Raw genomic sequence first — 13,220 nt, 5'->3', positions numbered from 1 at the left:
TCATAGAAAGTTAAACTCCGATTAGTGATAATTTCACAGTCTTGTTTTATTATAAGTGTAAATTCTTTATTCAGTGGAGAGGAGGGCGTGGATCATGGGTCAGAGTATATGACAATAGGTTTTGGTGGGTGTTGAGTCAGAGTGAATTATCGTGGGTGGTGGGTGAAAGTGGATGATGATGTGTAGTGGGTCAACTTTTTATTGACCCACGCCATTTCTGAATCCTATAATGTATTCATTCTTTACAGCAAGAAGATTTTTTCTTCTGAATTTTATCGCTACAAGCCAAACTAAGGGAAGAAACCTTATATACTTATTCTTTCTACATATACAAATATACATTAGGTAAGTTTCATCAGCTAGCTTGTAGCGATAAAGTTGTAACTTTTGTTGATCCGACTTCCCTTAAGAACTGCAACTCAATTATTAGAAACTAAATAAAATAGGCATAGTTCGGTCAGACATGACTCCTCATGTACAGTTTGTTCATAATAGCGAAACATCTTGCTTTGTGTTCTATTTCAATATTTCAATTCTAGTTTTTCCCTAATGTGTAACAATAAGAGATTTGCGCCTAGATATACAAAGCACTCGAAAAGAAAGAAAGAAAGGGCAAAAATAAAGTTGATATAAGATTCAGCCGCAAGATTACAATACACAATTTGAAAATATAATCTATAGAGTTGTTTTCCAACATGTAAAATAAATAAATAAACAAATATTCGTCTTCGTTTTAAATATCAGAATTAAATATTGCAAAATTATCTTCAATAAGTTCTTTTTGTTCTTCAATTTATAATCAATCAATAAGTTCTTTTTCGATATTGTTCTCTTTTGTTCAGTTTTAAGCTGCAAATTTTTGAATATTTTTTCTTTTCCATTTTGTTTTCATTGCTTACTGTAGTTGCATTTTTTAATAATGAGATCAACAATGTGTTTTCAGCATACCAGAAAATGTAATTAGGCACAATAGAATATATATTTTATAAATTTATACACTTTAGATACGTTTAGTATACACAATTTGGAAAAAAGGAAAACTTACTTAGATTCCATCTTATATTGGACTGAGAAAATGTTACAAAAAATCCGTAATACTTCATGAATAGATACAAATAATAATAATAATAATAATAATAATAAGATTACGAATAATAATCTATATGCAATAATTTATATTTTAGTATGTGTTAGATATATTTAAAAATAAGAATGATAAAAAATGGTAACCTTAGATCTCTAGTGATAATCGTATTGTAATCCTCTAACACTGCACTTTTTTTTTAATTAAACAAATCTCGGTCTTTATTCGACGCTGTTACTTTCAGGTGAATTGAATATTGAGATATAAAATTAAAATTAGGTGCAATGGGAAACTTAGGTTAATTTAGCTTACAAAATAAATTACTCAGACATATGATTAAATGACGTGATAAGCCTGGTCATTTGGAATAAAGCTTAGACTGGTGACTGACGGGTAGTTCCTGGGAGTATAGGCGAAAATACCATTGGAAGAGCGAGTCTACGATAGGCTGTCGTAAAATCACAATAATATTTAATTAAATTCATAGTTTAGAGATAGTTACTGAGAATAGATAATAATGGTCCTATTCAGATTTACGTTAGTAATAGTTTTGTTTACTCGTTGTGATTGTAATTCTTTTCAAGCGAATTCCCTGTTCATAATCACTTCACATTGTCACTGTCGAACAAATACCCCATCTATTGTTCTTATCACAGCCTTGAGTTTGATTTTAGTGGCTGGGATTTCGATGCAGCGACACACACTCTGAGAAGTCAAACAGCATACACGAAGTAATCTTATCTGGTCTTCTATCTCTTGGATTTCAAGCAATAGCTCCCGGAGTTCGTAATTTTACAAGATAAGAGCTGAAGTTTGGATAATACAGAGCCCGGCATCGAAGGTTAGATGTTTGGCATCCTTGAATACGTGTCTTCAAATTGGCAGCTTAAATTTGATCGAGTTCGTGATTAAATTAATAGGCAAACCAAATATTTCTTGATGTAGAAAATAGTTGTTTCAACCGACGTTTGCACTCGATATTTTCGGTGAAACGAATCATTAAGTTTTGTCTTATTAATGACTTCTCAATTAGTTCTGTTATACGCGGTTTTACGCAATATATTTCTGCGGTGTTAGGACGCTAAGGCGATTTATGGTCTTTTTTTTTATTGATATTGTAGGTAAGTGCGTAAAAAAAATGAATTTGTGTTACAAAGGCAGAATAAGAATTATGGGAATGACTGGTTGCACATGTAATTTTTAATGATGAATTTTCAAACGAAGAATATGAGTTTCTTTTTTTTAAAAAATAAATAAAATTTATTGGAATAGGAAAACGAATGGCGAAGTAGAAGCGTGTTTTGTCCGCGTATAGCGATATTCTAAACTTCTTATTTAAAAAAAAAAAAAATGAAATTACAGAAATTTTAAATTTTTAACAGAATTCGTCTATATCGAAGTTCGTTACGATATTTTTCTGAATTAATATATAAGAATAACATTTAATGACTGAATTTTGATTGTGCTAGGACTCGCATTTATTAATGAATATCTCTAAAAAAAATCTGTAAAATGAATTGTAAGATATAGAATTTTCCGTAAATCTAGTGACTGGTGTTAGAGATTTTGTACCGACCTTGAATCTCGTAAAGTTTATTAATTTTTAAATTTAGATTCCAGACTACGTATTATTTCTATATTTTCGCGTCTCCTTAATCAATTTTGCTTGAATTATTAAGCGTAGAGTTGAAACTTGTAAACAAAGCACACTTGTTTTAGCTGTTGCGCAAATGAGCTTATCCAGGGCTCTAGATAATTACCTTTACAATGTTTCTTAGGAAATCTCATTTCAAATATTGTCTTCGTTGGAGCCGCGGAGACTCAGTGGTAAAGCGCTCATTTCTGCTGCGTGGGGTTCCTGATTCGATCCCAGCTCGCGCCAAGTGGGCTTTGGGGTGGACAAACATTGTGTGCATGGATTTTCTCGAGGTTCTCCTGTTTCTTCCCGCTTTCTTCATTCCACTATTATTATCCATCTCATTATCTTCGTTTCCCATAGCCTTGCTGCATAATCATGGGCCGTTAAAACTGAAAAAAAGGCTTCGATATATTCGAATCGTCGAAAGGCGTATCTGCTCTTACTAAGGGATTTTAAATTATGCGTAAACTCCTCACTGTAGAGCCTACGACTGATTAGAACGATTTCTGTCAGTGTAATCTGCTCCTAACACCATTAGTTCTGGCCTTTAAAACTAGAGTTCATATCTCTTAATTTAAATAATTATCTAATTGCCTCACAATGTTGTGTTAACACAAATTATTCTATGCCCCATTGGAAATCCAACTAGGACCAAGTGCACAAAAGTAAACTTTTAAAAATAATTTCTTAAATTTAAGAAACCATTTCTTATCTGTGCACCGAGACAATATTTTCTTAGAAATGAGATTTGGCAATTCTCATTCATAAGGAAAGTAACAGTATATTTTCTCGTTTCACTTTATACAATCTCATCTACTTTTCTCCATTTTTCATTAATGAGAGTTTCAAATTTTTGTTTCTAAGAAAATATATTCTCGGTGCACAGATAAGAAACGGTTTCTCAGATTTAAGAAAGTATTTTTAACAGTGTACGAACATTAATATTCTGCTTATATGAACCTGTTGTATAGTTAAGATTAACCATATTTACTATAAAACAAAACATTTGTCATCTAAATTGTTAGCATGTTTGCTTTTTAATGCTCATTGTTCTGTGTTTGAGTCAATTGGAAGTGCAATATTATCATTGCTTTTTTTCTTCATTTTTTTCCTAGTAGCTGAGAACTTTCCATGTTCCTGACTGGATTTGATTCCTGTTATAAACACACGTGATTCAGATCTCGGATTTAACTATAGATTCTGTCTCGTCCTGAAAACGAACAAACAAAATTGAAGTTTTGTATGAAATGACTACATACATCGTGTTTCCCCGAAAGTATAAGACCGGATCTTATAATTAGTTTTTTTTTAAAATTTTTTTATATTTTTTTATTACTCAAAAGAGACATTAGGGTTTACCTATTTACACAAGTACAATTATCTGTATGTGTAAGTGATCCGTTTGCAGTTCTGTAACTACTGGGACATATTCTGGGGATAGATCTTATTCTTAGAGTAGGGCTTACATTACGAGCAATCGGAAAAATTAGGCTAGGGCTTATTTTCTGATTAGGTCTTATTTTCAGGGAAACACGATCTGTTTCTCAGCCATTTATAGAAGCAGCATGTTATACAGAAATTCCATGGAAATATTAGATAATCATTGTATCAATTCGTAGAACCATATAAAATAACTTTATAGCACGTGTTAATTGATAAAGGTAAAATCTTATCACATAATCTTTCACCACGCTAATATTTCAAAACAATGTACTTCATTCTACCCATTAATTGCAGATCATTTTCTGTTACGTAGATAGAAAACTCTTCTGAAGATCGAACAAGAATACCACAAATGGAGAGACATATCTACAATCACTCAGTACCTTTGTCATTAATATCAGTTTTGCTGCTATCACTGTTTTATAATTATTTACTATATCAAACGTTTTAGTTTCTAATGAAGATGCAAAAAAAAAAAAAAAAAAAAAAAAATTGGGGGGGGGGGGGATGGAGGGCTTTCCCATAAAAAGCCAGCTTCTTTGGAAATAAAACTGAAATTCTTGCTTTTTGGCTTCCTTATTCAAATACCACCTTTGTTTTCCTATAGTGGATTCTACAATTAGGAAAGTGTCTTTACAAGAATCAGTGCCTTTGAAACTTATGTTCTATCAAGGGCTGGTTATTTTGATTGATTTTCGAACTGGTATTTCTTCGGGTGCGAGTTATGCAGGTCAACATATCCATGGTGTTAGGTTGCCTTAACACCTAATCCAGTGCTTTAAGTTATACATCGTGATATCTGTGTTTTACGGGTTGCCTAAATTCAAACTGACAGAAAAGAAAGAAGAAAAAAAAGTATCACAAACCAGGAAACATTATACAATACTATTTCGGTTATGGTATAAAATTTAGCTTCCATTCCGTTTCCTGTTAGAAAATATTATCATGAACTTCAGATATTCTAGTAGAACCCAGAATAAGTTCAGTTTACAAAATTAAAGATATTAACGGCAATATCAGGAATGATGTTACATTAACGATGGTAAAACTTCATTATTCACATAATTACTTTTTCCTTTACAGTTATAACTTATCATGTTTGAAATAGGAAACATGGATATTTTTTAACTGTCTTTCCCTTATATATATATATATATATATATATATATATATATATATATATATATATATATATATATATATATTGTTTCGCGTAATCTTCTTCATAATGCGTGTCTTTTGCTACTAATTGGAAATATTACTAACAGAAGTTCTAGTTCATGTATAAATTGTAAACAATAATGATGTCCTACGAAATCTAACGATTAAGTTACGTTTTCCGAACAGTTATTGACGACATTATTAAAATATTTAATTAAGCACTTATGTCATTGAAAGCTACTCTTTAAAGCCGTACAAGCAGTTCGTTAGAACTAGAAAACTCACTGCGTCCACTGGCTTGTCTTTTTGCTTTCGTATTGAGTAACCGATTTCGCTGATTCTTCAATTTTTTTTTTCTTCCCTCAGAATACTGTAATTAAATGTTATTTCGTGTTAATAATGGGAAAAGAGAGGTAGAACGTACTGTTATTTCTTCATTAAAATCGAAATTTTCAAAATTTCCCAGGTAAAAAAGCCGTGGAAATAAACTTCGTTTAAAAAAGAGCCGGTTTTTTCTCCCGAGCTCTTGTATCTCTAGTTTGTAGTATTCCTACAATTTTGTTTGCTAATGACCAGGGGCGGATCCAGGACCGACTTCTGGGGGGAGGGCGGTGAGTTGTCATACTGCTACTTTTAAGGGCTCCAAACTTTGGGATGGGTTTTATTTATATATATAAAATAGGAAAGTTTCCTTTTCTGGGGGGAAGGGGAAACGCCCCGATCGCCCCTGCTAATGACTATAATGCAACTTTTTAATTACTTCAATTCACGATTCATCGAGGAATTCTTGCGGTTATAATAGACAGTACAAGTTATATCACAGGAAAAAAAAATCCCGGTGAAGATAATAGTTCAGGTATTCTGATGAATTAAATGCTAAGTTAAAAAAAAAAAATCCACTTTAATGAATACGACCCGATTGCTCCAGTTCCTGACATTGACAATCACAGGTCATCTTACATTGTTGTTTCAGTAGACTAATGTCGTACGCATACATTTTATCAAGCTACTACCGTCTTTTAATCATGCTCTTCTTGATTTGAATTTGTTATCGGCTTCGTTAACTAATAATATTAAATTCAGAGTCGTCGAACTAACTTGAAAAATTACACAATAAAAAAAAAAATCAGTTTAAATCTTTATCTCCCATAATAGTTTTCACATTTTATAGTTTTGCTTTGAAATAATTATCACATTTTTATTGATCCATTAGAAGCTGACTTGTAAATCAGTATTTGGTGTTGCCCACATTTTAGAAAGTGTTGATTGATATTAAGTATTGTTATCACAGTACCTACTTCTTTTGTGATTGGACAATCATGTGATAGATATCAAGTACCAACTTTCCATACACGCCCACAATTTTACTACAACTAAGAATCCACCAAACAAATTCTTTCCCCTCTTATTGTAACTTCGTAACCAAGTGATTAACAAACGTACGTTTTATGCACGTGACCACAGGTTCAATACCTGGTTAGCTCAGCCTCTGGTAAAAAAAAAAATGAATATTGGTTTCAATTCTGTATTAAACAACCAGTTTTGCCTCATGTAGTGTTGATTAGTGTTTTAAGGTAAAAAAAGCAACGGAAATTTAAAAAAAAAATACCAAGGCCGGGGAAAAGCGGAAAATTTCGAAAAAAAAAAAGAAAAGCGTTAGTCTAATTTTTTCATCAGTACTCTATTTTTCCATCAGTTATTACAAAACTAAATTTGAGTAGCAAATGTTAATGTTATATATCCTGTTCCTGTTGCAGACAGGATATTAATACCGGATTCACAGTAGCTGTCTATTGACTTCTATCCTTAGCTCACCCAATCCAGTTTTTTTACTTTTTATTCCTATTTTTGTTAGATCAATCTTAATATTGTCCTCCCATCTGCGCCTAAAGCTTCCTAATGTTCTTTTTTTTTCCCCTGAGTTTCCAGTTACGATCTTGAAAGCGTTCCCACTTTATTCAATTCTGACTATATGACCTGCCTTTTTGAGCCATCCAGACTTAATGACTCGATTAATGTTAAGTAAACGATATAAATTATGCAGTTGCTCACTGTGAATTGTTTAACTAATATAACTTTATTATTTTTGCTAATGGACTAGTTCATTAATATTGATGAGCCGGTCGTGGCCTATCTACAGGTAGTAAATAACGTACATTTGCTAATAAAACTACAAATGTAAGATCAATATACTGTAGATACTATCTGTGTCACTATAACTTATTCCAGCCAGGACTCGACCGTCGTGGTTGCGGTTTTCCTGTTTCGTTCTTAACACCATTACTAAGATCACAAAAACATAACCTCAAATGAAAATTATTTGGAAATTGGTATAGGACCAATGATTCATTGATACAAAGCTGTATTTTGTGAAAGTAGAACGTAAATTTCCTGTTATAATCTCTTTTCTATCGAAAAACACTACGATACAATTAATTGAAGCAATTGCGTCTTAGCATGTTTTATTGTAGCTCCAGTAATTTGCTGAATGATTCATGATTGCGAAATACTATCAGATTCTGCAACACAATATTTGGCACACTACTTATACAGTATATATATATGAAATATATAGTAGCGGAACCGGAACATTGCGGGTGCGGAATGGAACAAGTTAGTAAACACATAAATGATGTCGCAAGATTATACGAAACACATCCAGTAGGGCACATATTTGTATGCAGCTTAAGATATTTTCAAGGCTATCCAGTTGGAAGTCAATCTAGAATAAAGGAACTACAAGACAGGAAAAATGTATAAATATTATGCAATCTTTCAGAATGATGTTGCTGTAAAAGTATTGATTGCATGTACCATGTGCACGTTGACCCCAATACATTGAAAGAGAGAAAGGTCATGGTTTGGGAGAAATTCGGTCATCGAAAAGGAAAGTGGTTAGTGGAACAGACAAGTAATATGTAAGATGTAGAAGCATTAGGACTAGTTTAGAGTAGTAAGGGAACAATAAAAGTGCAGCGTGTTGATACGTAGGCCTGTGTTACGAGAATATGTATTTTAAATGTTTTATTTTTGTTCTTAATAAACTGTACTAATGCCATCAAATCGTTGTGTTTACGCAGTGGATACTACCTCTGATATAATCAGTTTATTTTCTTTCACAAGTTCAAAAGCCATGCAGGAAACAGTAACGACACCAGAGGGGGCAAGGGGAGTAGGTGCCCCTGCAGGCTAACTCTAGTCCGCTCGACTGCAACCCTTCAGATATATTGTATTTTAATATACTGCAATCCTTATTCTTTTTGGTATACAAAAAAGAAGAAGAAGAAGAAGCTACCTCCCCAAATTGTACCTGCTTCTCCGCTTGTCATCCCTTCCAAGAAAGTACAGCTAGCGTGAAATCTAAATTAGATTAATCCATATATTGAAAACAAGAAACGTGGCTGAATGGTATCGTCGAGCGGTATGAGGCATTAGAGTGACGATCAAGAAAGGAACCCCGTCTGAAGGTCGAATCCCTCTGAATATCATGGACATTTTTAACTGTCCTTGATGCTTCTGTTGTTGTGTCTCTGTTGAGTCTGTGAAAAGCATAATACAGAGAAATTAAGAGCCGGAAAGAGTTTTAAAAGAAAGTACTAGAGCACTTACCTCAGGTGCCAGGGTTCCTTAATTCGATCCTAACTCAGGTGATTCGTAGTGTTCCTTCACATTCTCATTCCACCGCAAAACGGGATCTAATGTTTAAAAATGGACCCAAACCACTACCCGACGCAAGTACCTACACGGGATTCGAACTTCAACTAACTACCAATCTTGACAGGACACGCCAGATATTTGAGGGTAGATTGTGACGTCATAATTGTCAGATAATCGGGATTTCTGAATGTATTGAATATATCTAGCACAATTATTTGTTCATTTAATAGCATTCCGTAAATATAAAATGGCCTGGTTTCTGAAATTGATCAATTGTTTTATTAATTGGAGTCTGACTTTACATTTAAATCCGGATGCTCTGAGACAGGGCCTATTGTTTAAAGTGAAATCTGAATCACTATTCACAGGGGCGTTCGGATTGAAGGGATCGTGGATTTATTTTTTAAAATTTTATTATTTATTTGTTTTAGTTTTCTCCATTCAATTATGATTTTTTTTTTCAAATTTGAAATTCCAAACAGTGACCAGGTTACCCAGACCAGTGGTTCTCAACCTATGTGTCGTGACACAATGATGGGTCACGTAATCCCCTAAGGTGTGTCGCGAAATTTTAGAATTTAAAAATCATGAAGAATTTAATAATAATTAGTTAAAATCGTAACACGTAACAATAATGCTCAGTGCTATATAGAGTCATTATAAAAACTAATAGGTTTCAGTATTATAAGAGATATTATTATTATTATTATTATTATTATTATTATTATTATTATTATTATTATTTATAATAAAAAATATCAAACAAGTGTGCCACTATGTCCTGGATATTCAGGAAAGTGTGTTCTCAACCAAAAATGGTCTATTATTATACCACATTGACTTGATCCCTAGTCTTCCGTTGAAAGCGCTGCTATCGTCTGAAGTTATTCCACTCACTTTCTCTCTCTTAGCAACAGCTGAACCCTTATTGGCTCAACGCGAGGGCGTGTGAGGTTGTGAGCTTTAGTTCGCATTTTTGCCATGGCTCAAGACATTTTGGCAGCACAATAGCAAAAAAAAAATGTTGCTGGAAGTACTGGCGAAAATACCATATGCTTGACCCATCCATTGCACGTACACTTTTCCGAGCGTCTACTTCCACGGTGTTCCTGAGTAGCTAATCAGAACTCGCTGTTAGTCGATGACCGCGGCTCTCATTTTTCATCAGCATTAAATTTCGCAAACCTATAGCGTATAGTACGTTCATTCATTACTCCGGCCCAAATGCACTGTTGATATTTTTCGCGGCTAGATGTTTAGAATATCCCACACGATAATACTCAACAACACACTGTCTTCTAACTTACTGGGTACCCAAGACAGTTTTCTGAACGTCGCACGCGTGACTTCGATTCTTACATTGGTTGTGTTACACAGGGGCGGATCCAGGACCGACTTCTGGGGGGGGCCGGTGGGTTGTCATACTCCTACTTTTAAGGGCTTCAAACTTTGGGATGGGTTTTATTTGTATATATAAAATAAGAAAGCTTCCTCTTCTGGGGGGGAGCGATTTCCCCGATCGCCCCCCTGGATCCGCCCCCTGGTGTTACATAGGATTATTTCCCACCAAATGTGAAAATTTATATTCCAATCATACCAACACAATATGTGGCAACAAAACATTGAAAATCTTCAACAAATGATGGTGGCCTACTTTCGTTTGCTGAATGTCAGCGAATGTTACCTACATAAAGATCTTACATATGCAGCTTGGTACATATAAAGTACGCACCAGAGCTCCGTCGTGAATTATATGGTTAGTGTAGAAACCTTCATTGGAAGAGACTCTGTTTCGATTCCCGGTGGGAACTTATCTGGTTCGGCAGCCGCGTCTCATACACTTTGGAGCTGAAATTAAATCTAAACTCCAATCCAATCAATCAAAATACACACCGTAATATTTGTCGTCGTGAAGGTGTAATTTATTCCGTCTTTTATCGAAGACCACCTTTGACAATTGCTTACTCTCAAGGCTACAGTGTGTTAGCCATAAATGTACGATATATAAATGTAACCAAGAAAGTTTTATCGCTTTTTCACCCACTACTTGCGAACATCGATATGTCACCTAAGACGTACCTGGAAGATCAAAAACAGTCCCCAACAGCAGTCACGACCTTCTGCCAACGTCCTGGAAGGCCATAGTTTTTATCGCGGTAGAACTTGGTTGGCCGTGAAGCGAAGAAGGTATCAATTTATTTTGCACCTCTACTAGGGATTTGAACTGCAGTCCTCAAAGGTGATTGTTCAAAGAATGGAGCAGGTGATGATTGGACGGTGCAATGTTCGGACAGTATCGCGAATGCAATAGCGTTTTCCACCCAAGGCGTAGAATGGTGTTTCGGATCATCCTAGCCACATGGGGCTTAGCGTTGTCCTGTAACAGGAGGACCTCTTTACGATTCAGAAGTGCTGGCTCCAGAGTTTTCAGTTTTTCTTGAACACGGCTCAATTGCTGACAGTACACAGTTGTATTGATGCTCTGGCCAGCTGGTAGCAGTTCCTGATGCAGACGCCATGAGCAGTCCACCAAACACACACAGGAGGACCTTCTGATGCAGTTTTTGTTTCGGTTGTTTTGGAACCAGTTCATGGGATGATAACCAATAATGACGGCGACGTGGAGATTTGTACAGGATCCACTTCTCATCACATGTCAACACCCTGTCCAGAAATGTCTTTTCTCAGACGAGACAGCAAAGAAACACAGGTGTCTGCTCACGTTGCCTTCTTTCCCGAAGTCAAATCATGTGGGATCCATCGACCCAACTTGTAGTTTTTCCTAAGTTGATGGACGTGCTGCCGAATGGTTTCTCAACTCACACTGAATTGTAGTCCCAGTTCCTCACATGTCTGGCCACTTTTCGCCTCAATTGCTGTCTGAAGATCTTCATTTTGTACATGTGTTTATCTTCCGACACGTGGTGCGTCTTCGAGTGTTTCGTCATGTCCTTAAACTTGTTAAACCACCGCTGCACTGTCCGCGTAGTCAAGACACCCTCACCAAAGGCCTGGCTTATCTTCCGCCCCGCTGCTTCGGCGTTTGACCTCAGTTTGAACTTGTACAGTATACACGGACTTATAAAGCTCTGTGGAGGTCCCATGTTCATACTATCCTTACTCAAGTTCACGGTGTAACTGAACTGCCACAACCAGGTAGTATGTTAGATATACCCACACCAACAACTGACCATTCGCATTCAACTCATGTGTGAGGGCCAGTTGAACACTGGCCATCACAAAAACGACAGAACTTTGTTGGTTACCTTCATAAATGTAATAAATCGTACTAGTTTGTATACCTTTCTATGTGGGATGAAAGTAAAATATCTTCTTAACCATCTATCTTGTTATAATGTTAGTAATCCTGAAAAAAACCGAAAGAAAAGCATGTAGTTATTATTAATAAGTTGTAGTATTATTTTCCACTTCTGGTTAGATAACGCACTCTGAAGCAGTGTTTGGCCGAGTCAGTAGTACCACGCGGCCGTTACCATGGCAACTGACAAGACGTGACATGAAATAAACACTGATTCGTAAAAAGAAAGATAATAAAAATAAAATAAATAAAAAAAAACTTCCGGCATATTTTCATCACTGATAAGCATAAGCATTTGTACACATATTCTAGCAGTAAGTTCATAGTAAATCAACGATATGTTATTACGATCAGAGATTAAGGAAATCTCCCCAAATCAAATGAATTTACTTCTTCTTCTTCTTCTTCTTTTTTTTTTTTTTTAAAGAAAAACTATCTATAAAATTGATCTTTGCAGTATTTTAAAATTTCAGTTGTTAGAAGTTAAGTTTACAGAACAATGCAGAACAGTGAATATATAAACTTACTGTTTCCTTTGTTGATCTACAGCCTCCTCAACTTCCTGAGTCTTGGGAAGGAATTCGAGATGCAACCAAAGAGGGCTCACCGTGTCCTCAACTACATATGCTCATGAAAAAGTATATGGGAAATGAAGATTGTCTATTCCTAAATGTATACACATCTAAAGTAAGTAAATATTATTCAAGGAAATTAATTTTAGTCTATTACTAGAAATTCCTTTTGTTTATTTCCTTAAAGTTAATATTTATTGTCTAATAATTCTTGCCTTTGTGAGTACTGCCCAACCTAATTATACAATAACTACTAGGTACGTATATATATTTAACTCAAGCTAACTTCGCTCATAAAATGAAAAATATTTTTCACTTAATTTTTGAACACTTTTTTCCCACTGA

General features: G+C 34.8%; 1 protein-coding gene across 2 annotated transcripts in view; it reads left to right on the top strand.

Moving 5' to 3' along the window:
- The window catches only part of LOC145668502 (juvenile hormone esterase-like), a 117,753-nt gene that overhangs the window by 65,315 nt on the left and 39,218 nt on the right, over nt 1-13,220 (top strand). For both annotated transcript variants that reach the window (XM_081736462.1, XM_081736461.1), the window contains exon 2: nt 12,853-12,990. In XM_081736462.1, the coding sequence (XP_081592588.1) occupies nt 12,928-12,990 (63 nt within the window). In that variant the 5' untranslated portion in view covers nt 12,853-12,927. The remainder of the gene's footprint in view (nt 1-12,852; nt 12,991-13,220) is intronic.

Source organism: Thermobia domestica, chromosome 13 (assembly GCF_964235325.1).
Source record: "Thermobia domestica chromosome 13, izTheDome1.hap1.1, whole genome shotgun sequence".
In the NCBI taxonomy this organism is placed as follows: domain Eukaryota; kingdom Metazoa; phylum Arthropoda; class Insecta; order Zygentoma; family Lepismatidae; genus Thermobia; species Thermobia domestica.
Note: the sequence above shows the minus strand (reverse complement) of the source record. Positions and strands in the feature narration are given on the sequence as shown.